We start from the raw sequence: 26,866 nt of genomic DNA on the forward strand, positions 1-26,866 counted from the left end.
GGCCGCTAACTTGATATACTTACGAGTTTAAAATAAATAGATAAATAACTCAGAAATACACTACTTTTTTTAGATTTACCAGACACAATAGGTGTATTTGCACAAAGTATCGGATCGGTATCGACGATACCAGCCTGAATTTTACTCTGTATCGGATCGGAAGGAAATTGGTGGTATCGAACATCACTAACAGACAGAGGCCGCCTGGTCCAAGCGGTTTTGCAAAAATTATATTTTATGAATGAATATGCTCAATTTGGAAATAGTGCCCTATTTGATGTTGCATTGAAAGACAAATTAAACGCTGATGATAAAGTTGTTTTAATCAGATTTTTTTTTATTATTATTATTTGTTGTGATGCCACTTTTTTAAAAATGTTTTTACATTTGTCACTTACCCCTTGCAGTTACTTTAAATTAGAGTGATTAAACTACTTTGTCGTACAGCACACCCTCAGGCCCTCTTGGTACAGCAGCGTCTGGTGAAAACAACTTGGGGTTGACTCACACAGCAGATCCGTGGGAGGGGCCAGCAGCAGTACTGTTAGGTTTTAAATTCACACGTGGTCTGGGACTTGGGCTTGTTTAACACCACACAGACAAACTAGAAACTTCTGATCAACTCATGCCAGTGAGTTGCCCCACGTCTATCACTGCGGGGGCAGGACGGGAATCCGACGAGGCTTTCGATAATTCAGCAAAAATGCCATCCTACCCCCTCAGCCAGTTTTGTGACCTGGAAGAGATGATGTGCAAGGTAAAGGAAACGCGCAGGGAAAGTTTAGCAAAAGTTAGCTATAGCTTGCTAGCTGCAAAATGTACGCTGTTTGCTCCTTCACGTTTAGCAGATGATATTGTTTACCACTTTTATACACATCATGTTAGCTAACTTGAGGTTTTATCGAGTTGCTTACACTTTAAATGGATGCTTGAAGCTAACTTTTTAAAAACTTCAACAATTGTTTATGTTGCTGTTGTTGCATTGTCGCATCATGGCCTTATTCAACTTTCTACCAAGTTAGCAAACTAAGTCATTAAGTTGATCTTATATCGCCAAGATGAAGACGTTTAGCAGGCATTCACTACTTCTGGTCATGGGAAAGTAATAACTAGTTCATGCGGATTGTGTACGATAGCCAAGGCCAAATGTTTGAATCAAAACAGCATCGTAAACAACCATCACATTAGCTAACTTTGTAATGCTCGAAACAACAAAAGACGCTGCTTAATGAGTCAAGCTGCGTTCACGAAAAGGCGAGGGTTTCCATTTACCAGATGCTTTAAAAGTTTATTTAATCTCACGTTGTTTAAGTGGATCGAGGTTTACTGTACTGCATGTGCTGCTTAGCTTTATTCTGTAGCATGTCTTACTTACAGTCTGCGTAGTAGAAAGTATTAAAGTGCGTGGTGTGTCAGATTTAAACTTCTTTGTTCTTTTTAGTGGATTTGAGGAATAGTAGATCTCACTGTTCACTGGATTTCGATATTATATGTGTTTGATCGGAGAATCAACAGTTGCTCTGCCCTGAATCCATGCAGGATAGCTGAAAGTTGAACAAACACAACACAGTGCCCCACTGCTCAAATTGCAAATCAATGAATAGCTGCAAAGGGATTATTTTGCATATCCAGTGAGCGAACAGTGCAGTCTTGTAGCTGAGAGTTTTTCATACTTGTTAATTAGGTCTTTGCATGACCAACTGTGCATGCAAAACTAAAGGAGACAATGTATGAAAGAAAAGGTTGAGGTGTTTTTAAACAAACTAGGCTGTTTTTTTTTTAAAGTAAATTTAAGACATACCTTTTTAATCTAGCTTTTAATTTGGAATCATTTATTTTTAGCCCAGTACTGCATTTTTAATTTTATTATTATTTTAATCATTGCTTTTTATGTATATTTATCTTACTTAATTATTTATCTATTTATTTTATTCAACTGATCTTGTTAACAGTACCTAATTTTACTGTATTGATTTTATTTTATTCTTAGGTATTTTATTTATAATCATGCCTTTTATAATTTTACCATTGCTGTTGTTTTCTGTCTCTGTTATTCTGTGAAGGACTTTGGGCTGCATGTTTTTATGTATGAAAGAAGCTATATAAATAAAGTTGAGTTGAGTTTAATGTATCTAGTCTGCAAGACACAGAGCCGGAACATTGTATGGGAGACACACTTTGTATTTGTGACATGTGACTTTTGTTGTGCTATTGCACAACAAATAATCTTTTTATCTTTTGTTAATATAAAAAGCCCTTGATTGGTGAGAAATATATCTGTCTGTTTGATTTAAAATCCTTTCAGTCAGTAGAAACATTTAAATGCTGCATCTTAATACATTTAATTGAGTAATTATATTCATGAAGTGTATTTGCTAATTTGGTGGTCTTTTTTCTTGCAGCATCTGTTGAATCTGGACATGAGGGAGCAGGGTGGACCGCTGCCATCCCTTGGTCTGGCAATGAGGTCACCAAGTTACATCGGCCAGTCAAGCAGCAACACATCTCTTTCCCTCTCATCTCTCTCCTGCCTCCCCCCTGATTCTCCAGACAGCTCACATCTGACTTCCAACCTGTGGGGGCAGCAGTCAGAAAGCTGTCTGCCCTCCCAGCTTCCTAATACCAGCCAGTGGGGAAAGTCAGGCTTTTTCGCCCAGCGCTCCATCAGCATGGTGGAAACCAGCAGCACCACAGCAGCAAGTCTAGGCTGGCCTGGAGTTGACATGAAGCACTCCCAAGGTGACATCAGCCCCACCAACTCCTCCTCCTCCTCCCGCTATAAGACTGAACTGTGTCGATCTTTCACTGAGAGCGGTCTGTGCAAGTATGGCGGGAAATGCCAGTTTGCCCACGGAGCAGATGAGCTGAGGGATCTCAGCAGGCATCCAAAATACAAAACAGAGCCGTGTCGCACATTTCACACCATCGGCTTCTGTCCTTACGGGATCCGCTGCCACTTTGTCCACAACAATGAGGAAGAAAGGAAGCACTCCTTCTCTCGCTCTTCCTCATCATCTTCCTCCTCTTCCTCTAGCATGCCCTCACAGCAGCCTTCCTCCTCCCGCCCTAACAGACCTCCTCTGATTCGACAGAGCTTCAGCTTTGCTGGGTTCCCATCTGCTCCCCAGCAGTCTTTCCAGCAAGCCCTTACCCCTTCTCCTGCCACTGCTTCCTTCACACGTGCTCCATCGGCATCTCCTCCCTCCTGCGCCGATGTCACGGACCTCCTCTCTCAATCCTTCCTCGAGATGGACTCTGCCTTCAAGGCCTGCTCTTCCCAAAAGTACCAGCCTCCAATAGGACAGGCCACAGCAATAGATCCCCGCTCTCCATTCCTGCCTTCTCCTGACTCAGGATGCTTTCCATGCGGGCTGTCTCCGACCACCTCGCCGCCCCTGAGGCAGAGTCCTGGTGCTGCCAGCGTTTTCTCTGGGCCCCTGGGTACCAGGTCATTATCCTACACCTCTCTGTCAGACCAGGATCAGGACCAGGATCAGGACCAGGACCAGGACCAGGACCAGGATGGAAGCAGCTCTGCTAGTTCACTCAGCGGCTCAGAGTCCTGTGGTGGCGTTACTGATGCTAACGGCAAACGTCTGGCGGTATTCAGCCAGCTCTCTGTGCCCGAGGATCCGACAGGGTTCAGCCAGTAGGCTGTAGTGTTGTTTGAACACAATCATACGCATAATTATCCCATTGGGACCCAAATATCCACACCCTGCTTACACAATATATTCAGCACACATATCCATATTTATCAATATCAGGCACACTGAACATATCCTCACACATGCAGCCTCTGGACTGACTTACCGATGTTTTGTGCGCCTCTGTGGTGTCTAAAGAAATTTGAGGACTGACTCATAATGCTCATAGAGATTCACCAATCAGATGTATGTGGTTGAAATGTCACTGTCATACACGTAAGGGAAGCTGTGACGCCGTAACTTCAATGTGTGTTGCCACCAAAACCTATCAGAGCCGGAAGAGTTGGAAAGCTTTATCAAAATCATATTCAGAGAGAGCAAATTGTGACAAAGATATTGTAATCACAGTGTGATCGCCCGGTGTCACACTATTTATTTTTGCTTATCTTATATGTGATCTTAAGAATGTGACAAAGCCAAAGACATGTTTGTAGCTCAAACTCTTTGATTATGGTGGTACAAACACACAGGGTGGCCTATGTTTAGGACTCGTTGTTTTCACCTGTATACACAGTATTGTGTTTTACGAAGCTGGTGAGATTTTTTTTTCTTTCCCCTCATAACTGTACAGTCTGAGGTTGTGTTTAAGATCACCGGCCTCCAGCCTGAATGTTGAAAGTTTTTAAACAACTGAAAGCGCCTGTAGCGTTATTGAACAGGTCATGTTACAGTGTTGAAACAATATTTGATGGTTTGTTCAGAGAGATGTGACGAGGGGTGTTATTCTTTTTTTGTGTAGTCGAGTTAGTTTGTCCGGGTTTAGGTCTCTCTGTTAGTTGGATTTCTACAAGTGCTTTTCTTTTTGTCTCTGTTGCATTGTTGACGAACTACGAACAGTAAAGTGCCAAATGACCAAATATAACCTGCCCCACAGGAGGAGGATCAAAAACAAGTGGGCTTAATCATATGTTTTCCATGTTTATGACATATCTTTTACATATCTTTAACATTATGAGCTTTAAAATGTGAAATGTGCCAGGCAGCACAAACAGCAGCCATCGTCAAAAAACGAATAGTTGTACTCAAGGGTGAAAACAAAAAACTGAAAAGAGATGCCATTAAATTATTCTGCATCTTATTTTGTATACACTGATATCACCAGAACTTAGCTCAGGCTTAGCAATATCTTTTCTATTGTGGTGCTGGATTTTTTATTTAAGATTATCCTGAAACACCAACATCCCCAGAGATGAGATTGTTTGTCGTCCCTCGTCTAAAGGCAGCACTGGTGTTACTTTTTGATAGAAAATTTGTGTTTTTTGCGACTCTCACCCCACCATCTCTCCTCCTCATTCAGTGTTACTTCCTCCTGTTCCAGCTCCATACTGTTACGAATGTGTAGCGTCCTGGTTGCAGCACCCAGGTCTGTTGCCTTACTGAGCTATAGAGGGGTTAGTGTATGTATGCTAAGTGTTCTAGAAATCTTACTCGCCTGTTTTTTTTGTGTGTTTATGATGTAGTTGGTTAGAACAGACACTGTGCTGTTTTTGGTCTATTTAAAATTGCCTTTTCATCAACATGTTTCAGGCCTGTTTAGTGTTAAAGGTGATAATCTTTAGTAAATTAATTTCTTTAATTTATTTTAACGTATTTATAGAGGACTTTGAGTTGTTAATGCTTGTATCAAGTTTAATATATTTACTTCTTTTTGCTTTTTTGTACTGGAAATAAAGTTGTTTTTTTACTTACAACTGTTTGTGTTGTGGTTTGTCACCTTGTGAGTTCAGGTGAAATCCGCAATACTGTGTTTTCTCGAAACTGCTTGGAAGTTACGAGAGTCGTGTATGTTTCCTTTGCATTTTTTTTGCTTGGGTGTATATCATGCTAGCTGTAATATATCTGCAGCAATGGTCACACATTTGTGACATTTTTGATGCAAGGTGCGGAGAGGAAGGAAGCAAGCAGGAAACCAGCAAGCTGTCATTTATGGTTCTTATTCTAAATCACGTCCCCTCAGGGGCCTGTGCTATAGGCATTAACTGTAGCTGCAGCAGTAATAACTCCAGTACTCTTGAGTTTACCTCAGACTAGGGGTGAAGCCTGAGTGATAATAAGACCGTCCATGTTTCCTAAAAACTAAAACAAACTTTGAAAAATGGCAAACATGAACATTTACATTGCTTGATAGTCACTTAAAAATCATTGGGATAAAGGGTTAATACAACATACAAAGCTTTGATCACTTGTTTGATGTGTCTACAGCATTTGCATCAGTCTAGATGGGTATTAAAGGGAGACTCTAAAGAAACTGAAATACAACAGGTCTTAAATATGTCCACGTGAGCTTGCACAATACAGCAGGAAATGAATCATACACTTGCTCCGTGGTGTAGCGTCAGCTTGAAGAATGTGCTTACAGACCAGATTTACTGAATGATTCATAACTAAATACGCTTCTTAGTGTTCGTTGGCGTTGTGGTTTAACTTGAGGGCACTCAACAGGTTACTTTTCCTTACTCATATCGTAGTTAAAACAAATATCAGATTATCTCTGACTGAATAAAGGAGTGCGGCACATGCATGATTAAGAAAATCCTAAATGTGCTTCCTGAAATCACAGATCCTAGCTTCAGTAAGACGACGAAGGCTTTAGAGTTACAAATAACAAAAAGGAGAGGTTTTATGTCTTTGTGCACATTTAATGTTTCCAGAAACTGATTGAAGTAAGTAGTGATTATTGCTGCCACAACAAGTCTGGTGTAGGAGAGTAAGACACTGGTGTGTGTGAGTGTGTAGTCATGCAATTGAGATTTCATGTGGAGATAAGAAGTCTTTTGTTTGGGGTTTAATCTGACCAATCCTCAGCTCCCACCCATTTCCCTTCTCCCTCACTGCCTTCACTCATTACATCCTATTTTCCTCAGTTTGTTCCGCTTTCTTTTTCTTATTTTACATCCCCTCTTCTGTCCCTACTATTGATTTACAGGGTGGTGTGGTTGTAATATATGTCAATTTAAACACCTCTTAGATAACATACCTGTATTTACAGCCAGGTTGTAGGCCTGAAGCACATTAAAGAAGTAGATAGTATTTACATAAAAGAAATGGAGGATATCCGCTGCATCATCATCATCACTTTAAAAGAATTAATGATGATGATGATTTCAAAAAACAGAGCTAAAGATGCAGCCTCATGGCTGACCCTCCTGGAATCTGTTTTCATGCTCACACACAAGCACAAGAGCCATTATCTTGTCAGCTTTAACATGAGATGGGCTGCCTGGGAGTGATTAGTGGCTGTGAAGGGGTTAAAGGCATGTGTGTGCTCGCATGGTTTGTGTGTGTGTGTATGTGTGTGAGTGCTGTTTTGTGTCTGATAGACATTCTCCCACACTCCTGCCCTGTGGGACATAGGAAAGGCAGGCAGATGGCTGTATTCAGGTCCACCGCGGGTCAACATATGGCCCCAAGAGACACGGTTTGTGTTTGTGTGTGTGAGACAGAGAATCACACTCTTACTATGCATGAGTGGAGGAAGTTGAATGAGTAGACAGAGAAGAAAAAAGGTAATAGTTGTGGGAGCAGAAAAGAAAAAAAAGTGTGAGATAAAGAAGCAATGGGGATGTGAGGGGATAGAAGTAAATGGGCGTGATCTTGTGAGATTATACAGGTATTTGAATACAGCAACTTGGTCTTTTGAACACATAATGATCTGAGGAAAATAGGCTACACCCACCTTGTAAGGTACTGAGGCCTATTAAAGCTGGGGTTGGTAGTCAGATTTAGATACACCTTTTGTTATACTGGTTAAAAGTATCTTTATGTTCCAATGGCAATCAATACATAATGTGTTCTACAGCCACCAACCAATCCCTGCCATCGGGAGCCAAACCATGAAACCAATCAAATCTCGTCCTGCCGTTCTGCCCGCCTCCTGCGCGTACATGTCATGTTTGTTTGTGTTTTTAACTTTCACTATGATGTTCTCTTACCCCTGAGTGAGACATGAGTTGACGTAGTGCAAAACACAAACAATTTGCTGGGCACCGGTTTTGAATCAGTGACAATAAAATGGCTCGTGCTCAGAGCGGGGGCGTCGTTTTTGAGGAGCTCCGAGGGGAGGGGGGGAGGGGTTAGACAGAGTCCTGATGAAATGCTACATTCAAATTCATGCTAGTTTTCTGTGACTGAAAGTACATAAGTATATTTACAAAAGTATAAAAATGTTTGTAAATGTTTGCAAATTTCAAAGTTTTCTGATGCTTATCTTCTCTTTTTGAGAAAACATTAACAGATATCTTCATTTGGTAACCTGTTACTATGCTGGTAGCTAGCTAGCATTGCCTTTTATTGTTTCGCAACATTGACAATAAAGATCTATTCTATTTAACCTGTGCTTCACTGTAGCTCACAACTATAAATGAAAAGCAAATAATTACTTCTCTACTGCATGCTAATGTAGCTTACCATCCCTTGCCTTCTGAAAGTTAACATTTAAACATAAAATACTCATTAGCTACTGGATGTTTTTAGATAGTTTCTTTACCTTAGTTAACCCAAATGTTTTCTTGTATTAGTAGCACTTGTTAGCAGGTCAGAAACTTGCTAACAACTCTACTTCAACTTACAACTTTAAAAATGCTAGCTAAATCAGCTAAATGTTTACATCTCTGTTAGCTAACCTAGATTTAGACTACTAGGTTCAAAGGAAGAATATTCAAAATAGATATTAGCTTTGTATTCTTTCTGTTAGCATCCAGGTAGTGAAATATTGATGAATAATGATTGTTCTTGAGTACTTTCAGTCATATTAGCTTTGTTTGAACCATAGACTGTATAAAATATGGACGTAGAATCCGTGACTTCACCCACCTGTTTCTGAAGTGCTGTTTTGAGGCCAGTCGTCAGCGTCAGCCATATTCAAAGTTCAAAGTTAAAAAAAAAAGTTCAAAGTCTTCTTTATTGTCAAAAACTGCAGTATGCACCAATCATACAGAGGATTTGATATTACGTTTCTCTCTCATACCCTAGCAACGACAACAACGGATAAACATAGGAAATAGATAGAAAAAGATCTAAAATTAAAAAGAGTAAGCTAATAGAAATAATAAAATACAGTTTTGAAAAAGTGCAAAAACAAGTCAGCTGTGCGTCTCATTGGAAGACTTGTAATCTCAATATCTTCGAAATTGCCTTGTTAGGAAATTTTTTACCCCCCGTACAGTGTGTGCCGATCGAGAAATTAGCTATCCAGACTACACACGTCTTTTGTACCAGGCTGTAAATATGTTAATTCTGCTGTAAAGATCGACTTTTTTTAATTTATGTGTATGTGGTTTCTGGTACTTCCGGAGCCAGCCTCAAGCGGATCCTCAATGAACTGGACTCATATTTTTAGACTGGCGGTTGCCGCTTGGTTTGAACATCTGAATTTTAAAAAATAATGGAAAGTGATCAGTTCAGATCAGATCAATCGTCATGGTCACCTTCTCATGCTACAAAAGACTAGCCGGTCTATGTGGAAAGTGTTGTGGAATTTAGCAAGTCATCAATTTAGGAGAGTGAATGCAGGTTTTAGTTACACACCCCCAACCCCTCCCCTTCTCTTCTCTTCCAGACCCCCTCTCTCCTCCTCCATTCACTGTTCTTCTTTGTGAGTGTATTGGTGATATTGTGATGCATGAGTTAAGCAGGAGGAAGGGGAGTGAAGCTGTGCAGAGCAGAAAAAAAACAGCTGTTGGTGAACTCTCCCTCAATTACACCAATACCCCCCTCCATACTTGTTTGACATTTAGGTGAAACTAAAAGAAAGTGATCACACTCGCACCCTTTTTCTTTCCTCACTACCACACCTTCTTCATCTCCCTACACTTCCTCTTCGCCCCCTTCCCTCCCCTGCTTTAGTCAACCTCTCTTGTCTACCTCTCATTTCCCTTCAGTCTCCTGTAGAGGCTCTTCATTCTCTGCATCTTATTTTTCTCCAGCCCTCTCTCTCAATCTCACCCTCTCCTCCTCCACCCACTTTTACAATTCTGCCCCCTCCGAGGCTTTCTCTCTAATCCCTCCTTCAGCTTTTTCTCCTTTCCAGAAAGGATTTGGGCAAAGTGTTTAATGGGTTGCAACAAATGGGCATAACAGTGGGCCGTAGTCAGGTGCTGCACATGTATGCAGATGCCTAACTCAATTTTCCGGGCTGTTTTCTTTTTACCCCAGAAATTCTTTAGTTTTAGCTCGTTCTGAAATAAATCCACATCTTTGGGTCACCTATGACGCACAATGCAGATCAGCAGGCTTGAGTGTTTCTTCAACTCTTAAGCTCTTTAAAGGACTCTTGTCTTGAGGGCCTCCTGCAGCAAGGACATAACTCAAAAAAGAGTAAGACTTGTGTTGAAGGGGTACTCCAGCAAACAAGTAATGCACTTACATGAAGTTGGGGATATTGCAAAAGATGGATGTTTTAAATTGATGATCAAAAGAAATTCAGCAAAAGACTTCTATTCCTTAACATGGGTCAAGCTCCAAAACACTGGATCCTACACTTCCCTTACTGAAAACAGCAGGGTTCCTTTCACCCTACAAAGTTCTCTTTAGATCAACAGAGAACCTTTCAGAATTATTTGCAGGAGCAGATTGAAACACTACACAGTACAGAAGTTCTTTGTGTGAATACTTGGCGCTTTTTCGAGATGCAGCCCAAATGCTAATTGATGGAAACTATTTTTTCTTCATGGTGGCCTTGAACGTCAGTAAAAAGAGAGCTCTAAAAGAAATCAGATATATTTTATCACATCTACTGAATCTAGAAACTCTGAAATGCAGTAATCTGGGAATACTTTATTTACCAGTAAATTGCCAAAAAATGTTCAGGACTGAACATTTTAGGTGATACTATATTAACCAACCCTCTAATTTAGCTAAATTTGACACTTTTTTTCAGCATATTTATAACCTGTAGTGTTAACTAAAAGGATATCAAGGTTGACTGCATAATTCAATCACTGTCTTATGTATGCCCAAGAGGTTGTCCACACCAGCTAGCTGCCCTTGCCCCTTGCTAGCGATTAACCTGTTAAATAAAACACTTTGTTTCAGCATAGTATGTAAGGCATATTAAATGAAATACTGATGCTTTGGTTTCTCATGTATGTAAAATATAACTTTCATGTTATGTTCGATAAAGAGAGAAATGACAGCAGAAACAAAAGTAGCATCCACACTGAGTGGCAAGCTACAGTTTGAAAAAGGAAGCGCATGCGAAAGTGCAAAAAGCTGCAGTTCCTACTGTGTTCACTTGAGGCTGGCTGCAAAAGCAAAAGACTCCTCATTAACAACTATGTTAGAATGCAAAAGTAAACTTGTTTACAGCCTGGTTTTTGGCTAACTAGCTCATTGTTATGTTTGTACACTGGACAGAGATTTATTTCTATGATCTATTTTGAACACATTAAGAGTTTTGCACAGGTTTGCATGATAGGAGCATGGCTGAGTTGACTAACAGTAGGGCACAATGTAGCTGTTCACCAGGAGGCTTAAGGACTCCACTTTGCCTTTGTTTAAGTTACCGAAAGTCAGGCTGAGTCAGCATTTTCAGTTTGGAGACCACCATCTTTCGGCTTGAGAACCCTCTCCAGAAACCAGTAGGTGACGTCACCAAGACTATATCCATGATTTATACAGTCAATGATCCGTACAATCGTTTTTCAAACCACAGCCTGAGAAAGAGAGACACACATTGGGAGCACACTAAATGAATAAAGTCACATACAACAACCTTTATTTTGTAAAACTATTACACTCATAGCAGTGGAATACTGGAATAAAGGGGAACAAGGGGACTTCATCAAACCAGTAAAAAGAAAAGGCAGATTTAGCACCATAATCCTAATGCAGTAATGTCTACGTGGTACCATGCCTACATTTAAATATAATGAAAATCTAGAGGATTGAAATATTTTACCAAGTCTGACACTAAAATCAGGACTCACATAGTCCATGGTTTTGTGGAAAAAGTGATGCTAAAGATTAGCCCGCTTGGATAAAACTTTGATACTAAATATACAGGAAGTGCAGTACACTCACATACAATAGTAACCTCTTAATACCAAGCTCATGATATGGATCAAAACATGAAAGAAATATTAATAACTTAAGCAGGGATGATGGGAAAGAGGCCTGCAGTTACACAGTCAAATGTGTAATAACGAGGAGTTTGAAAACAGGAGAAAAAGTTACAGAATGAAAGAAACAATAATTCGACTCTTCTCTTTTTTTTGTCTAATTCTTTTTCTTTGGGCTGCCAGGAAAAGGGTCTGAAAAGTCTTCAATATATGCCCTTGTTTATTAAGACGGTGTTATCATATTTCTGTCTTTGATTCAATAAATGCGATAATTGGATTTGTGATTATTTCCATAACCGAATGTTAGAGGGTTCTATAATCAAATTGTATTGTGTTAAAAGTGTTCAAACATCTAAAGAATGAATATAGGATGACATAAAGTAACAAAATATTTTCGATTACTCCTGACTATTTTGTTGCATAAACACCATTACAATATATACCAGGCAGTGTTTTCATTGTTCCAATGTTAATTTTTGCTCAGCTATGGATGCAGTTTGATGTGTTTAGTAAACAGATAGACCAGTGATTTGATATAAAGCAATAGAAATGACAAGAAGACAAAGGACTTGACTTGAAAGTGGTAAATCTGTACACTTTTATGCAGCAGACATGAAAATAGTCTAAACTTCAACAGTAGCTTAATGTGTCCCTCTAGTGGCATAAAGGTGCTACAGCATGTACTAAAGAGGTGGCTTTCGAAGTGTTAAATTTGTCGTCCTCTCTTGTTCAACATGCCTGATTTCCAGGTTTTATTGTCATGGCATTATTACTTGCAACACAAAACACAACCTATAGACTTAGCCTAAGGGAAATGTGATCTCGCTACAGAGGTAGAAAAACTGACATACAGAGTTCTTGTGCCGACGACTCATTCTGGATTTATATTTTGATTCAAGAATAAGTGAAATTTAGACAACCACCAGCGTGAATACACATCCAGATCCTTAAGGTAATCTGCTTCAAGGCAGGGAAAAGCACCGTGGGCTGGGTACTGTGTCTGCAGAGATACACACGTTGAATAATGTATCTGATGTTCTAGGTGTGATGACTTTCAGAGGCTTTATGGTTATTGTTTGGGTGGTTGCGTGACGAGAGAAGGGATGGTTTGGCAGTTGATTTTCCTGAAATTATCCAAAGTAACAGCTTACTTTTTTTTTCTAGTTAAATTATTCTAAGTTAGCACACAGTCCTCTCAACGTTGGGACTCACCATCGTAACACTATACAAAGGATGTTATGATTCACTATACATTCACATTCTTGTATTCACAGCCACTGACAATTAAAGAGGTGTCAGTCAGTCAGGCCAGGCTCCACATATTTTGTGAAAACCACAGACGAGAAAATCATAAGTCTACTCACTCACACTGGAGATGGCCTTACTTAAAAAAACAAGATGATAAAGGAATAAAACAAATCTTGTTCTGTAACGCAGTACCAAAAACCTGGGCGAAACCTTTTGCCCTGTTAGGTGTACCTGGCTGTCAGGAGAACTTGGTAAGTCCTGTTTGACAAATCTGCAGAATCAGGGTCGTGTTTCAGTCCCTCTGAGGTTGGACTGGAACAACTATCCTCTCTTCAGGATAAACAGATCCTAACAGGAGCCTGATCATTCTCACAGTGGCAGCAGAGAGGAGCAGGTCACAACTTCTGGACCACCACCTGAAACTTACCTGGTGAGACAAAATAAGAGAGGGGGGATTCATTTATTCGGACATTATTTTATGCATCCCATATTATTTTTTTATTGATCAGATGAGTAACTGCACCAATAGGAAGGATTTCTAAAAGTACTTACAGGATGGCATAATAGACACCTCAGCTGTCACCACACTGTCCAGACCGAGGTTAGACAGAGCTCCTCTCACCACACCACAGGAAAATGCGAGGTACTATGAGAAAACACAAACACACATGCATACAAATGAGCTGCGGCTACGATGAGAATGACTCAGATTTCATTTGTATACCAGAAAAGACGAGGTGAGACCTGGCACAAATCTGAATTTTGTAGCCTTTGGTCAATGACCCATCCTCACTTTGAGTCTGGCCCCCACTGTTCAGTCAAAATACTAAGCCTCCACAGCTTACGTTGGACATAAGTCATTTTTGCCCTGTTTTCACAGTTATTAACATGTGTGCAAAGAAATCCAATACCAAATAGTCAGTAAATAGAGCTGTCCAATAGTTATCAGATTGCATTGTCAGTGAGTGTGAGAGCAAGTACATGAGAGAGAAAGGGAGAGGGTGTATACTAACCTTAGGAGCCTGATCCAGGTACTGTTTTCCGTTGGAGAGCTGAGTCAGCAGGGAAAACTTGTTGTCTTGTAACACATATGTACCCTAGGTCAGAGGATGAAAGCATTATGATGATAACCAAGATAACAAATTCAACCCTGAATGCGGGGTGCTAGTCGGTCGCGCGGTTTAAGCGTGAACCCCATGTGCAGAGTATGTAGTCATTGTCGCGGCGATCACTGGTTAGAACCCTCATCATTTACAACCCTTTACTGTATGTCTTCCCCTACTCTCTCCTTCCCACTTTTCCAGTCTCTCTTCAGCTGACATGTCTAATAAAGGTAAGCGGGGGGAAAAGCCCCAAAAATGAGAGATGATTTAACATTTTCTAGAAACTCTTGAAGACGTTTCACCTGTCCTCCGTAAGGCTTCTTCAGTTCTGACCAGACTGGGGAAGAGCTAGAAAATATAAGACTCCAACAGTCCTAAGTAGGGAAGAAGACACTTGTTAAGTGAAGAAGCCTTGCGGAGGAGAGGTGAAACGTCTGCAAGAATTTCTAACAGTCCAGTTGCCTTACAGATCAAGCTTTGGATTACCATGACCTGGATGACTGAGAACCTTCACAGACACTCTTGGAAAGATGATTCAAACTGAGTCAGAGGAAACAAATTGAAACAATGCACAACCAAACAAAATCTATTTACCCAATTAACTCATAATTTACCTGATGGTTTGTTCTGAGATTGTCAATCTGCCTCCTGAACACCTTTGTCCAAAAGTCTTTACAGACAAACTTCATGACATCCAACTCATCCTTGAAACTGGGAGAGTCCCTGGTCAACCTAGACAGAGAAAACCATCCACTTGAGAAACTGACATTTGAAAGACAGCACGGCACACTCATTCCACTGCTGCATGGACTGTGGACGTGTCTGTTAGGTTACCTTTCAATGAGTCCTTGTCCCACCCTGAAGCCCATGCTTTCCAGGACAGAAACACACACAGCTCTGTCCTGTAGAGAATACATAAGAGAAAAAATCGGTGTGTGATGTGTGGACCAAAAAATGTTGTGAATGTGTCACAAAACTATCATGTGAGGCTGAGCTTTATTCTGGCTGCACACGTGGACTGATTACGACTGAGTTGGTGAAATGTTAGTGTCTGACTCCAACACACAGAGTAACTCCAGGATGAGGTCCATATAATTGTTACATGTCACTTGGTTATGTATTTTTTTTTTTTGACTCACCTTGTTGTCCAGTTCTCCTTTACTGGATTGCTGCTCCTTGTAAACATGCGACACCATCTCCATATGGAGAAAGTCAAACAGAGCCTCGTCTGCCATTCCTGAATGATAAAACCAGTGATTTTAAAGCCCAAAAAATTCTCAATTATAACAGTTTCCCCATATTGTTTTGCATTACGTGGTAAATTAACAGTTAATGGAAATCCTGAACAGCAGCTTTGCGTTAGCTGCACAGTTAGCGGTAGGCAACTATCTCGCAGTCATCAAGCAGTGCTCAAGACTTAGTACTATCTCAACATAAGAGAGATCATTAGAATACAGTAATGCATATGTAGTCCTACAGCTTGCAGCTAGTCTCAATAAATTACACATAGTAGGTAGTTGAAGATACTGTACCTGTTAAATTAGAGTAGGCTAGTAGAGATAAACACAAGCTCGCTTCCTCGATATCTACACCTGCGTACCCCTTTGGATTAACGTTGTCGCCAACATATCTCGTACTGACGTAAAGCTTATCTGAAGTCAATCACAATGCCAACAAAACTTTGTCATCATTCTTTCTCATCTTCTTTTTGTGTTCAATGGTGGTGGGGAAACAATTTTGAGGTGCATTACTAACACTAACTACTAAAATGTCGGCCTGCGCCAGGTCATAAAACAAACTAACTCGTTTGAACAGTCAGAACATCCGGTTGTGTTGTCAAACGTCACTTATCACGTGACTACACAGCAAAGATTTGATTGGTTCGTAGAAAACAACCGACTTCCGTATTGCTCATGTGATTTGCTTTGGACACCAAAGAGAAGGTATGACAGTTTTCTGATTTATCGACTATGTATTTGATACTTACCAGTATCCTAACATTTAATTATGGATTATGTTTATAGATTGTAGTCATAGGTTATAGTTAAAAGTAAGTTTATCGTGAATGCAACATAGATCTCTGATCTTTCTATCAGTCATCGTTGTTTAGCAGCAACCTACACTTTGCAGGACTGAGAGATACAGAAAATCATTCATCCCTGCAGCCATTAGGCTTCATAACTCTCTAGCCAATGGGAGATGAGCTGACAGACACCTGAATTACTTGTTCTATATGATTTTTATAATTGTATCTGCCCGACACCTGAGTTTATTAACAAAGTACATTCTTCTTTTATTCTCTTGTTTCAATGTAGCTAATGCAATTCAGTGGTGTCTCTGTGTGTGTTTGCAGTCATGTCCAGTAGGTACCAGATTGTGGTGCAGGGCGAGGCCTCTGAGACGGACTCTGATGATGAGGTGTACATCACCTCCATGGCAGCTCCCCAAACTGCCACAGTTGGAGCCAAGGTTGTCTTGCAACTCTGTTTGTGTCTGTGTGAGTGTGAGCATGAGAGAGAGAGAGAGAGTGTGTGTGTGTGTGTGTGTGTGTGTGTGTGTGTGAGAGAGAGAGAGAGAGAGAGAGTGTGTTTGTTTGTTTGTTTGTTTTGCTTGAAACAAACTGAGAAAGTGTGCATTCATGTCTACAGCCCTCCTCTCATGAATCTTCTTTGTCTTTGATCTTGGATGCTGTCAGGTACCTGGGGAGGCGTCTGAAACAGACAGTGAGGAGGAGGAGGAACAGTCGGGCAGAGTCTCTGCTCTGAGCCAGGAGAGCGCTCAGATACTCAGGAGAGACCTCCCTCCTCTCATTGTAGTTCGAGACCATCCCGATATACAGTCTATAGTGGAAGACAGGCCAAGCCCTACACATAGGCCGCATGGTGAGGAATGCTGCTTATAATTAGGATGATACATACTTCGAAAGATGATTTTCATGGTATAATTGAATACTCCAAACTACATTTAGCTTTCTGTCGAATTTCATAATCTTCATCAGCGACATGAACATTTTGCTGATTGAATGAGAGTATGCATGGATGGAGTAAGAGCCTTTCACTGATTGAAACCAATGTGTTTTCTTTTTTAATTTTAAGATCTCATGCTAAATTAGTACATATTTCTGTTTCCAGGTGATACTCTCTTACAACAGAAGCTGCAAGAATCAAACAGCCGGCTGTATTCTGATGTTGGACAGACGCTACGGCATGTTTACGGCAGTGCTAGTAGAGAGGTATGAGGGAATGGTTAACTCAACAAATATAGAATTAGATGTCTCAATTAAAGCTTTCAGAGGTAAACTCTTTACCTTACACGTTTTCAGCAGTCTTCTTTAATGTAAGTCTTAGAGTATTTAAGCACCAGACATGTTGCTGTTTACAAGAAAACAACTCAGCATCTTGGATAGCTATGAGATATGAAGCTTGTTAATTAATATCTGAATGTCACCTGAAGAGGACTCAGAATTATCCTTGACATCAGCGATGATGCTGTGATTAGTTTCTTGTTTGAGCTAAACAAAGTATTTGGAATGTCTCCATAAGAATAGTTTTGTGCCTGCAATAGCCGTGTGATGTAATGTTGTTGGATTTTTTCAAGGTGCACAATGCAACAGCTCAGCTGACTACCTCACAGAGCGCCATCATCAATGCCTCCCACAGCATCCGATTAATCCTGGATGACCTGAAGGCAGTTTCCGAGAAGATTGACATCATCACCAGCTGCCAAATACTGCCTGATATTAACATCAACAATCTCAGTAGTTCTGCTGCTCCTGCACCTTAAAAATAAAAAATAACACATATAATTTAAATCCAAACATATAACTTTGATGTTTAACATCATGATTGGTGTTTTCTCAATGAAAATGAGAGTAGGACTCAAGCTAGTAAATTGAAGCAAGTTAGCTTTACTTCAGTGTTTACATATGATCGCTATGCATATGAATAAGTGTTTTTATTTAACAATCACAAACTAGTATTTATATTGTGTGTCCTCATAATATTAGCCCTGGGTTCTTTCTGTAAAAAGTGAAGGACAAGAAAACAAACTAATGCTGTCACCTAATGTTTTGAGATACACTTTTACAAAGGAAATTATTGATACATCAGCATACATAAGTGTTACTCAATGTAATCTCTTAAAGCACTGTGCACTGATTTTGATATCCTTTTGTACCCTTTACTGTTTTCTGGTCCACAGTGATAGGATGAGGAGACAGTCTTGTACTTTTTTTTCTCAACAGATAACCTTTTTGTTTCATTTTCCCCTGTGGCACTAAAATTGTTAAATAAATGTTACTATACAAAAACACAAAGTGCCTCCTCGGTTTTTCAGAAGTTGGAGCTGATGGGAAGTAAAGTAAAAGTGGGGATGACTGAAACATTTCTGAAGAATAATCTCATGATCTTTATCTATTGTAGATCCATAAAAAAATGTTAAAGTCAACTGTCAAAAAATACTTCCTCTTCCTATAGTTGTTCTTCCATCCATCAGTCCAATGTCTATTTTGTAGATCTGTCTATGACATCCAGCAGTCAATAACTTAATATAAATCAATCCACTGTGTAAAGACTTGTCAGATAGGTGTATAGATATACACAAGTACCACCAGCAGCAGGTTGAGAACTGTGCCTACAATACCTACAATTCCAAGCAGATGGTTGGAGTCCACTTTGCATCTGGTTGTTTCAGGGAGCATGCTGACAGGATCAGTCACCTGATAGCGACAGACAGACAAGAGTGTGAGAAGCCAGTGTGCCTTTTTTCATTCTCCCAAAGCAGAAAATAGGATTCACTTTTAGTGGCATATCTTGACCACCAGATGGCGCCATTGAAACAGATATGACAACACAAAACTTTTTTGTTTTCCTCCTGCTCTCAGCTCTACTGTCGTTTACCTTCCCATTGCCCGAGGTCTAATTAGAATGTTCACTTCTTACTGGTCTTGCATAGTTATAAGTGCAATGTTTGTGTTATATTGAATGCAGCTATGAAATAAATGGAATTGTATAGTTTAACAGGAGAAAGAGTAGTATTAAAGATTGAGAAATATTCAGTTCAGATTTCAACAAATAGTATAAGCACCATATTGTAAATTTCCTTGTTCAGAAAATATGTCATGTCAGATCAACTTAACAGCCCAATCAAAAATGCTGATGCATTAATCTGCACATTACTGTCATGTTGCAGCAAGAGCAGGGCTAAGTTTGACCATGTGTTATCTTCTGGAGCTCAAAATCAGGAATCAATTAAGTTTTTTTCAGTATTTAATTGTAATTATCTAAAATATTTTTTTGAAATATTTTAGATTTATTGAACATATTTTGTAAGAAGAAATATTTTTGAGTAAATAAAGTTACGTCACTGTCACTGTTGTCACCACTGGTCTAATATGCTCTGTAGTTATAGTCATTTGGCATAAAAACACATCCGAGAGAAATTCCATTTATTCTTAGTGTCAAAAGTAAGGACAAGGTGTGCCAGTGAGCTTAGTAGTTTAAGGGTCCACCACATGTACAGAGGCTCGTAGCAGCAGTCGCTGGTTCAACTCCCATTCACTGCATGTCTTCCCCCACTCTCTCCCCTCACATTTCCTGTCTCTCTCCAGCTGCCCAATCCAGTAAAGGAAATAATGTCAACAACAACAAAAACCTGACAAAAATGTACCAGTCACCAAGTTTGAAAGTAAAATTATTTTCTCTGATGAGCCTAAGGACTTTCCTGAATTTACCTTTATGCTCTTTCTCCTTCCTCTGTCAGTCCTCTGTTCCATTACTGTGCTCCATTTCTTATCATTTAAACTCCCCAAAGTGCAACAAATATCCTTTTACCAGAACTGTCTCACATGGTGATGTTAAAGGATGATGACCAGTAGGATGTTAACTACATGAGCAACATGGCCTTCTTTGTCATTGGCTCCCAGCGCCCCAGAGACCCACAGCTCTGTGAGGAATGAGAGAATAAAAGGATGCAGTTTTGTTTCGGTCTGTGTCGACAAGGCCAAGAGGCTGCTTGGTATCTGACACTATTTCTGTGTTAGGTCATAAGTGGTAAGCTCATGGCTGCCTCTGTGTGTTGCGGGGTGTAGTTTGTTACAGAAAGAGTGAGGAGGCCTCTATTACTTGGTGCTGACATTATTCTGGTTATTGATGCTTCCTTAAGTGTGATAGATAAGAATTGCTGCTCTGCATCTGTAGGTAAGTGTGTTTGCTTTGTGTGTGTGTCCCTAAGAGGTCCCAGTGGATACGTTTTTAATTGTGCATTAATTGTGCTTAAAATTACAAACCAATGTCATCATCAATATACTCCACCTTTCTTTGTCATAACTCACTGTAGAAAGAGGAGATATGCACATACTGCAGTGATGATGGCAATCCATCATGCTTAAAGCAGACAGAGTGTTTGCCTTTGGAGAACCTTGATCATTGAGATCCACTGAGGCATCATTACAGGCAAAGCTGAGGGGCAGAGGTGAGGTGTTAATGTGGGTCGTCATTCCTTTAGGTAATTTGTCATCCAATACTCAAGCTTAGTCCATGCAAAAGAGAATTCACTTAATGAGCCTCTAAGTCATTTAATGAACATCAAAATTAACAAAGTAAAACAAAAAATGCAAGTGGAAGGGCCTGATTTTACCCATTAAAATTATGAAAGAGAGTTAAATAGTGAGTTAGTCATTGTCATCGGTTGTGTGGCAACTACAAGCCCAACTAATCATTACTATAGGTACACTAAGACTAAACTAAATGACTCTTGAAAAACAGTGAAGCAAAAAAAAATTACACTTTTATAGTGTTCAGTTCTTGTTGAGACAGCTGTATTGTCATGTCAGATATCCTTAGTTTTGGCTAGGTCTATATAACACTAAAGAAGACAGTTTAAATGTGAAGAGAGGCGAAAGGGAGGGGGGCACCTATGGCCATATCTTGAGCCCATGTTTGACATTTTTGAAATGAAGAAAGATTTGTATTGTTTTAATCGTTGCTTAGTTTACAATGCACAAACTTCATTACAGCACCTACGTAAACAGCTATTTAAAAGAACATTTTCTCACTGACATTTCCCCCAGTCATCAGGAATTAAATTATTTGTTCCTATTATTATTCATATGTATTTTACATAAGTTGAAAAATGTAAATATTTTTTCAAAATACACATAACTTAAAACCTACAACCATGTATTCTTGACTGTCCTCATGCATTGTGAATATACAATATAATTTGACTGAGCAAAAGTAATATTTAACCAGGAGTACCTATACTCTGACTCAAGCAATACATTTGTGTGCTTTGTCCACATCTGACTGTGACACAGGAAGTTTCCTCAGGGGGAGTAGAAGAGGCGATTGATTCATTGATCAAGGACTCTCGTGAGTTGCAGATAAACATAATGAGTGTCTTGAGACCCGACAATCTGCAATCTTTGAGTGAGACACTAGCTTTTCAGCTGAAGATTTATTTCTAACAACCTCGTAGAACTACAATCAGTCATTCCAGTCTGTATGTCTGTGTGTGTGTTTATGTGTGTGTGAATGATTGAGCTCCATGCTTTGAGGGTTGCATCGGTGATAAAAAAATTGGGAAGAGGGTTAACACTGAAAAACCTATAACAACTGCAACACTACAACAACATGTTTGTATTTTTAACGGTGACAGAAAAGAACATTATGCATATGATGACGATGATTGTCACCCCCTCCTGTTCTACCTTTTCTTAGCCAAGACAACACTAAAAAATATATTTTTAAGAACTTCATGAATATGTAGCTAGACAGATTGTAGCCTTTTTTTGACTTCTTAATTTGCAAAAGGCTTGCAGAAAACATACTGATTATCTCATTAAATTTGTGATAAATTGCCCATTTTTGGGACAACAAAGCATTATAAGTCCATTTACTAAATTAGCAACTTACTAAGCAACTAACTAAGAATTAGAAACAAATTCTAATATATTTTTTAACAAGTTGCAGGCATGTTTACATCTGAAAGTTTGACATTTTAAGGCCCTTGTGAAGATTGGCTCATAGTCAGGGAACTAGCCTCAAGTGGCTATGTGAGGATCTGCAGTTTTTGGTTTTACATAGCTGATTATACACACATTTTCACAAATGGTAAATAGTAAATGGACTTGTACTTTTGTAGCACTTTTCTAGTCCTTCTGACCACTCAAAGTGCTTTTACACCGGTAGTCACATTCACCCATATTAACACACTGATGCCAAAGGCTGCTATAGTAAGGGACCATCAGTATTAGCTAATCTCATTCATACTCATTCACACATTTGGGGTTCAGTGTCTTGCCCAAGGAACACTAAGGCATGTTACTGTAGGAGCTAGGATCGAACCCCCAAACCTACAGATTGAAAGAGCAGCTCTACCACCGAGCCACAGCTGCTGTGTTATATCCCATTTCCACCAGATCTGTTCTGCTAAATGCTGCTAACTGCTACACATTGCACCTTTAAGCTTTGGTTTCACTTGCAGCCCTTGAGGTTGCTGTTTACCTTAGCTTCTCTTCTCCAACTGATTTTTTTTAACACTCACTGGCAGGGAACTCAGATTAGGTTACACAAGAACACCATATATTATTAAATTATCATATTTATATAAATGTTAAAAATGTAGAGAAATGCTGATTCACACACAAGCATGAGACCCCTATTGTTCTTTGACAAGAAAATTGTTATCATGTAAGCATGTTACCACATTTTGTTGACAGTGCCCATATAACACGGTTTGTTGTAATATTCTGGATGGTGCTCATGTACTAACCTGATGTAATGGTATGTGGCTATTTTCCCTGTGGCACCCTGTAGGCATATGATTCAGTTTACAAAGTGAACAGTGAAGTCAATGACTTACATCCTTCCTGACACACTGTAGCTTGTGCTTTAAACACAGAGGTGTATCTGAAGTAGCTCAGAATAAATATACATGAGGGGGGGGGGTTCCTTCAAGGCTGGGTGAACTTCTGAGAAAATTGTTTCACTCAACAGGCAAATAGGACATTATATTACTGTTTACATAAAACATCTTTCCTTGTTCCTGTGACAGTGGCTCAAGGCTCCGAGCCATAGAAGGGGGTTCATGCTTGAGCTGGCAAACTAACTAAAGACTAAAATAGGAGCACAGAAACAATGGACCTCGGCAGCAAGGACAGATAATAAATGTTTGTGGTACAGAGAGTGCAGAGGGTATGGGAGAACAGGAAGAGAGGACAGAGGCACTAGATTATCAAATCATACTAGATAATACATTTGAGCTGAAGTCAGATCATTACCGGAGATGGTGTGGGAGTCTGTCTGTGTGTCTATGTGTGTGTGTGTGTGAGTGCGCTCAGGGGGCAGCCACCCAGATTAGCCAGGTCATTCACTGTCTCATGGGGCGCCTTAGGACACAAACTTAGTTTATCTGGCTGGCTGAACATGACTGGCTACGCACAACAGCACAGGTCTGCCAAAGTATCTATATAGTGCTCTATAAGAGGCCTGTTCTGGGGGTGAAAATCATGTTTTCACAGTTAGTGCATTCAAAAGGAAGAGTCCCTCTGACAAGTGTAAAACTGCCAGTGGAGCTAAAGGGAACAGCAGCACCAAGTCTGACTGATGAAAATTGAAATAGTAAATACACTGAGATATAACCTGAGTTTGAATATTCCAAGTTCTTTTAAACTCCCTACAATATTTACTAGTTTAAAGAGTCAGGATGACCCTGCTTGGTTATCTTAGCTTAAAGGACTGTATGTATTGTAACAAATCCAGGTTAGAACCCACAGCACAGACACAAATGGAGGCAAGGATGAAGTCTTGAAAACACAGTTTTAATGAGATTTAACTTATAACAGCTAGAGTTCAGGTTTCAAGAGTGCTTTATGGATGGTGAGTGGCTGGTTGTGGTCCTGGAGCTGGATTTTTGGTTGTTGAGAAGTTGCACAGAGATCTGGGCACAGGGAAGGATTTCAAAACCACACTTAAAGAGGGCCTGAGCTGAGTACCATGCTTGGTAAATGGACAATCTGGCAATGAGTGGAGGACTGAGCCGGGCTTATGTACTGCAGACAGAGCAGGCAGCTTGAATGCAGATTAGCAACAGATGAGCAGACTTGATGATGCAGCAAGGTGAGTTAAATCCACACCATCTCCAGGTGAGCAGAGACAACAAATAAGACAAACACACAGGGAAAGGGAAACAGACGAAGAAAATGGAGGGAAGGAACCTCACAGTATGCCCCATTTCCATATCTTTTGAAGGCAAAAGTCAGCCAAAAGTGATGTAATCATGAAGATGATAACCAACTAATTGATCCATTTCACTCACATAGAGTCTATGATCAAAAAGAGAGGGGTTGAAAATAATGTGCAGATACTAGTATGTGCAAATTAAAGCTCTTGTGAGGAGTTTTCAACTGGTTATGAAACAGTCTCAAACTGATACTGATGCCTCTTTATAAGCTATGAAAGAAAACAAGACTACCAACATAAAGACTAATAATGTCTATATTGTTATTGTACAGTGCTGCTGCAGTGATTTACACAACTCCCCAGAAACTGAACAGTAAAGATGCAAGGGTAGGGGTTTTCAAGCACAAGTAGGGTGTAGAGTGTTCTTACCATGATCCGCTTTCCCAACACTGGGAGCACTGTGAGTGAGTTTGTGAGAGGTGGTAAAGGAGGTGTCAGACGGAGCAGTTAAAACAAGTCAGTGGATTTGGATGAGGAAAAATAACCAAAAGGAATATGAGATTTACATTTATTGATTATTTATTTTATCTTCAACTCCCTTTGGATGAAAATGATCTGTCAATAATACCACCACCAATGTAAGAAACTAAATAAACCCTGCCATAAAATCAACAAAGCAAACATGAGCAACTCTTTAGTTTTTTTTTATTTTTGTTTGTTTTATTGACAGTTCTTTAATTCTGTATATTATATTTTTATATATACAAATATGTATACAAACATTACATAAAAGTACACCAGATCTCACAGCATTAACTCTCAAAGATTGTAACAAAACATTTTTACAGCGGCTCCATCAAAAATGGACACAATGTCCATGCACAGTTCTTTCCATTGATAACATAAAGTTCCTGGTGGGGCACACTTTAGATATCTTTATTTAAAATCCACAGTTTGGCTTATTGGTTCTGTAGCAGCTTCTGTCCATGAATTGGAGTCACTTAAGTCAGCATGTCAAACACAACTTTGATGGAAGGCTCATTTCACAGACCTTCACTAAATAAGAGGATACTGCCTGCTTAGGAAAATACTTGCAGTAAAGAGTGAAAGGAAATGTGACAAAAACAAACTTTTTTACTTTTACTTATTCCTCAGTATGAAATTGTGCTGGGATTGTAAAAACATAACACAGATTCTGAAAAGCTGGAATCTGTTATGACTAAAATTTTACAGAACTTGGCAGTTACAATGCAGCCTTCCCATTCAAGTGACTTGTATTTGCCATCGTCTAAGATAACTCAATAGTCCTCAGCTTTTGGACACAGAAATAACATACAATCTGTGAGAACCACCTGTTCACATTATTTTCTTTAGTCTGGTCTCACACAGACAGAATGTGTCAAATGTGCCCTCTCAGGCAAAAACTCCTATTCAGCTCATGCATCATGAAAAAACACAAGATTTGCTTTAGCTAAACATGAAACAGTCTCGGGCTGACTCATCCTCAGACCCCCCGAGTGAACACTGTTGTCCTGTTTTTAGTATTTTGTGTTAACAATTAATGCCTGAGGCACAGGGCAGGAAACGCAGGTGTACTCTGATGCCTCTGTATTTCCTATGGCATTGAAGGCAGTCTCCATAACATAATGTTTGTGCACATGTTAGCATAATGTGCCTCATTAAATGATTATAAATACTACCATATAAAAAATGCATCACCCTTTTGTCTCACCACACCCATTGGTGTGCAGGCAGAATATACAAACACAGTCAGCCATTGAGTTAGGCCTCATACACCACCTAACCATTGGTTGTTTGAAATGGGTCACTGTGAGTCAAGCCTCACAGTTTTTAGTACCTGTGGATTAACACTATTTGGGCGTTACAATTGTTTGGTTTGAAAGGCTCAACATCTATACAAAAAATATCAGAACTATTTCAGTCTAAAAATATTCTTCTACTTGATTCCTCTTTCAAAGTCAGCAAGTAAGACAGAACTAATTGCTTTCACCATGGCTTAATAAGGAGCTTAACTGGTTAACCTAGTTTGGTTAGAGTACAATTTCTAATGTAGTGAATAACTTCATAAACAGTAATAGGTGTCTAATTTTCAAATAAAACATATAGTAAACATTTATAAGGGATGCAATAAAATACTTAAGTTACAACTTCTGAATTAATTATAAAAGTGTGCTTATTTGCAGTGAATACATACCACACAAAGGGCAATCCAACATTGTTTTCATTTGTCTATGAAGCATGACAGAGATATTCACTTTGATATAACACTTTTTCAGTATGGGCTTTTTTATAAAGTGGTACCTGAAACCTTTGCCAGCATCTCCGTAAACCTGAGCTTAATAGTGACTTGTTCATATTTTGCCACTGTTACATGACCCTTTAGAAGCAACAAGAATCATAGAGATAATATTTTGGCACATTACTGTCCTGATAGGCTCTGAAAGAGGGGTGTTCAATTAAACTTGTGTAGAAAGATGCAAGTAGGGAGTGAGTGCCTTGATTGACATTTCTATTTTTGTGGGGACCAAGCTTTGAGATGTTTAAGGGCT

General features: G+C 39.5%; 3 protein-coding genes across 4 annotated transcripts; 2 read left to right on the top strand and 1 right to left on the bottom strand.

Annotated features, from left to right (window-relative positions):
* The first annotated feature begins 426 nt into the window (after positions 1 to 426).
* zgc:114130 (uncharacterized protein LOC570332 homolog) lies at positions 427 to 5,395 on the top strand. The gene is made up of 2 exons (XM_034700848.1): positions 427 to 757; positions 2,403 to 5,395. The coding sequence occupies exons 1-2, from the start codon at positions 626 to 628 to the stop codon at positions 3,651 to 3,653; spliced, it is 1,383 nt and encodes a 460-aa protein (XP_034556739.1). The 5' UTR covers positions 427 to 625; the 3' UTR covers positions 3,654 to 5,395.
* A 6,004-nt stretch (positions 5,396 to 11,399) lies between these two features.
* On the bottom strand, positions 11,400 to 15,943 carry trappc6bl (trafficking protein particle complex 6b-like). 2 transcript variants are annotated; one of them, XR_004633796.1, is made up of 8 exons: positions 15,648 to 15,943; positions 15,255 to 15,352; positions 14,950 to 15,017; positions 14,730 to 14,847; positions 14,026 to 14,109; positions 13,565 to 13,658; positions 13,244 to 13,439; positions 11,400 to 12,888 (listed from the first exon to the last, which is right to left on the bottom strand). XR_004633796.1 is itself a non-coding variant. In XM_034700851.1 (7 exons), the coding sequence occupies exons 2-7, from the start codon at positions 15,348 to 15,350 to the stop codon at positions 13,408 to 13,410; spliced, it is 492 nt and encodes a 163-aa protein (XP_034556742.1). In that variant the 5' UTR covers positions 15,351 to 15,352; positions 15,648 to 15,943; the 3' UTR covers positions 11,400 to 13,407. The 2 variants fall into 2 exon arrangements, 1 of the variants encoding a protein (XP_034556742.1); XM_034700851.1 differs by having other exon boundaries at positions 11,400 to 13,439.
* Positions 15,930 to 18,430, top strand: bloc1s3 (biogenesis of lysosomal organelles complex-1, subunit 3). Its single transcript, XM_034700850.1, has 5 exons — positions 15,930 to 16,058; positions 16,469 to 16,584; positions 16,811 to 16,997; positions 17,247 to 17,347; positions 17,713 to 18,430. Exons 2-5 carry the CDS (start codon positions 16,471 to 16,473, stop codon positions 17,896 to 17,898), a joined length of 588 nt encoding a protein of 195 aa, XP_034556741.1. The 5' UTR covers positions 15,930 to 16,058; positions 16,469 to 16,470; the 3' UTR covers positions 17,899 to 18,430.
* Positions 18,431 to 26,866: the final 8,436 nt, after the last annotated feature.

This window comes from Notolabrus celidotus, chromosome 14, assembly GCF_009762535.1.
Source record: "Notolabrus celidotus isolate fNotCel1 chromosome 14, fNotCel1.pri, whole genome shotgun sequence".
Taxonomy (NCBI): Eukaryota; Metazoa; Chordata; class Actinopteri; order Labriformes; family Labridae; genus Notolabrus; species Notolabrus celidotus.

Coding starts and splice junctions, on each gene's coding strand:
- zgc:114130 (XM_034700848.1), top strand. CDS start 626: ATGCCAGTGAGTTGCCCCACGTCTATCACTGCGGGGGCAGGACGGGAA. Junction 758..2,402: donor TGGAAGAGATGATGTGCAAG/GTAAAGGAAACG, acceptor TTTTTCTTGCAG/CATCTGTTGAATCTGGACAT.
- trappc6bl (XM_034700851.1), bottom strand. CDS start 15,350: ATGGCAGACGAGGCTCTGTTTGACTTTCTCCATATGGAGATGGTGTCG. Junction 13,659..14,025: donor ACCTGGATCAGGCTCCTAAG/GTTAGTATACAC, acceptor GTTTTCTCATAG/TACCTCGCATTTTCCTGTGG. Junction 13,440..13,564: donor GGTGTCTATTATGCCATCCT/GTAAGTACTTTT, acceptor TTGTCTCACCAG/GTAAGTTTCAGGTGGTGGTC.
- bloc1s3 (XM_034700850.1), top strand. CDS start 16,471: ATGTCCAGTAGGTACCAGATTGTGGTGCAGGGCGAGGCCTCTGAGACG. Junction 16,585..16,810: donor CTGCCACAGTTGGAGCCAAG/GTTGTCTTGCAA, acceptor GGATGCTGTCAG/GTACCTGGGGAGGCGTCTGA. Junction 17,348..17,712: donor ACGGCAGTGCTAGTAGAGAG/GTATGAGGGAAT, acceptor GATTTTTTCAAG/GTGCACAATGCAACAGCTCA.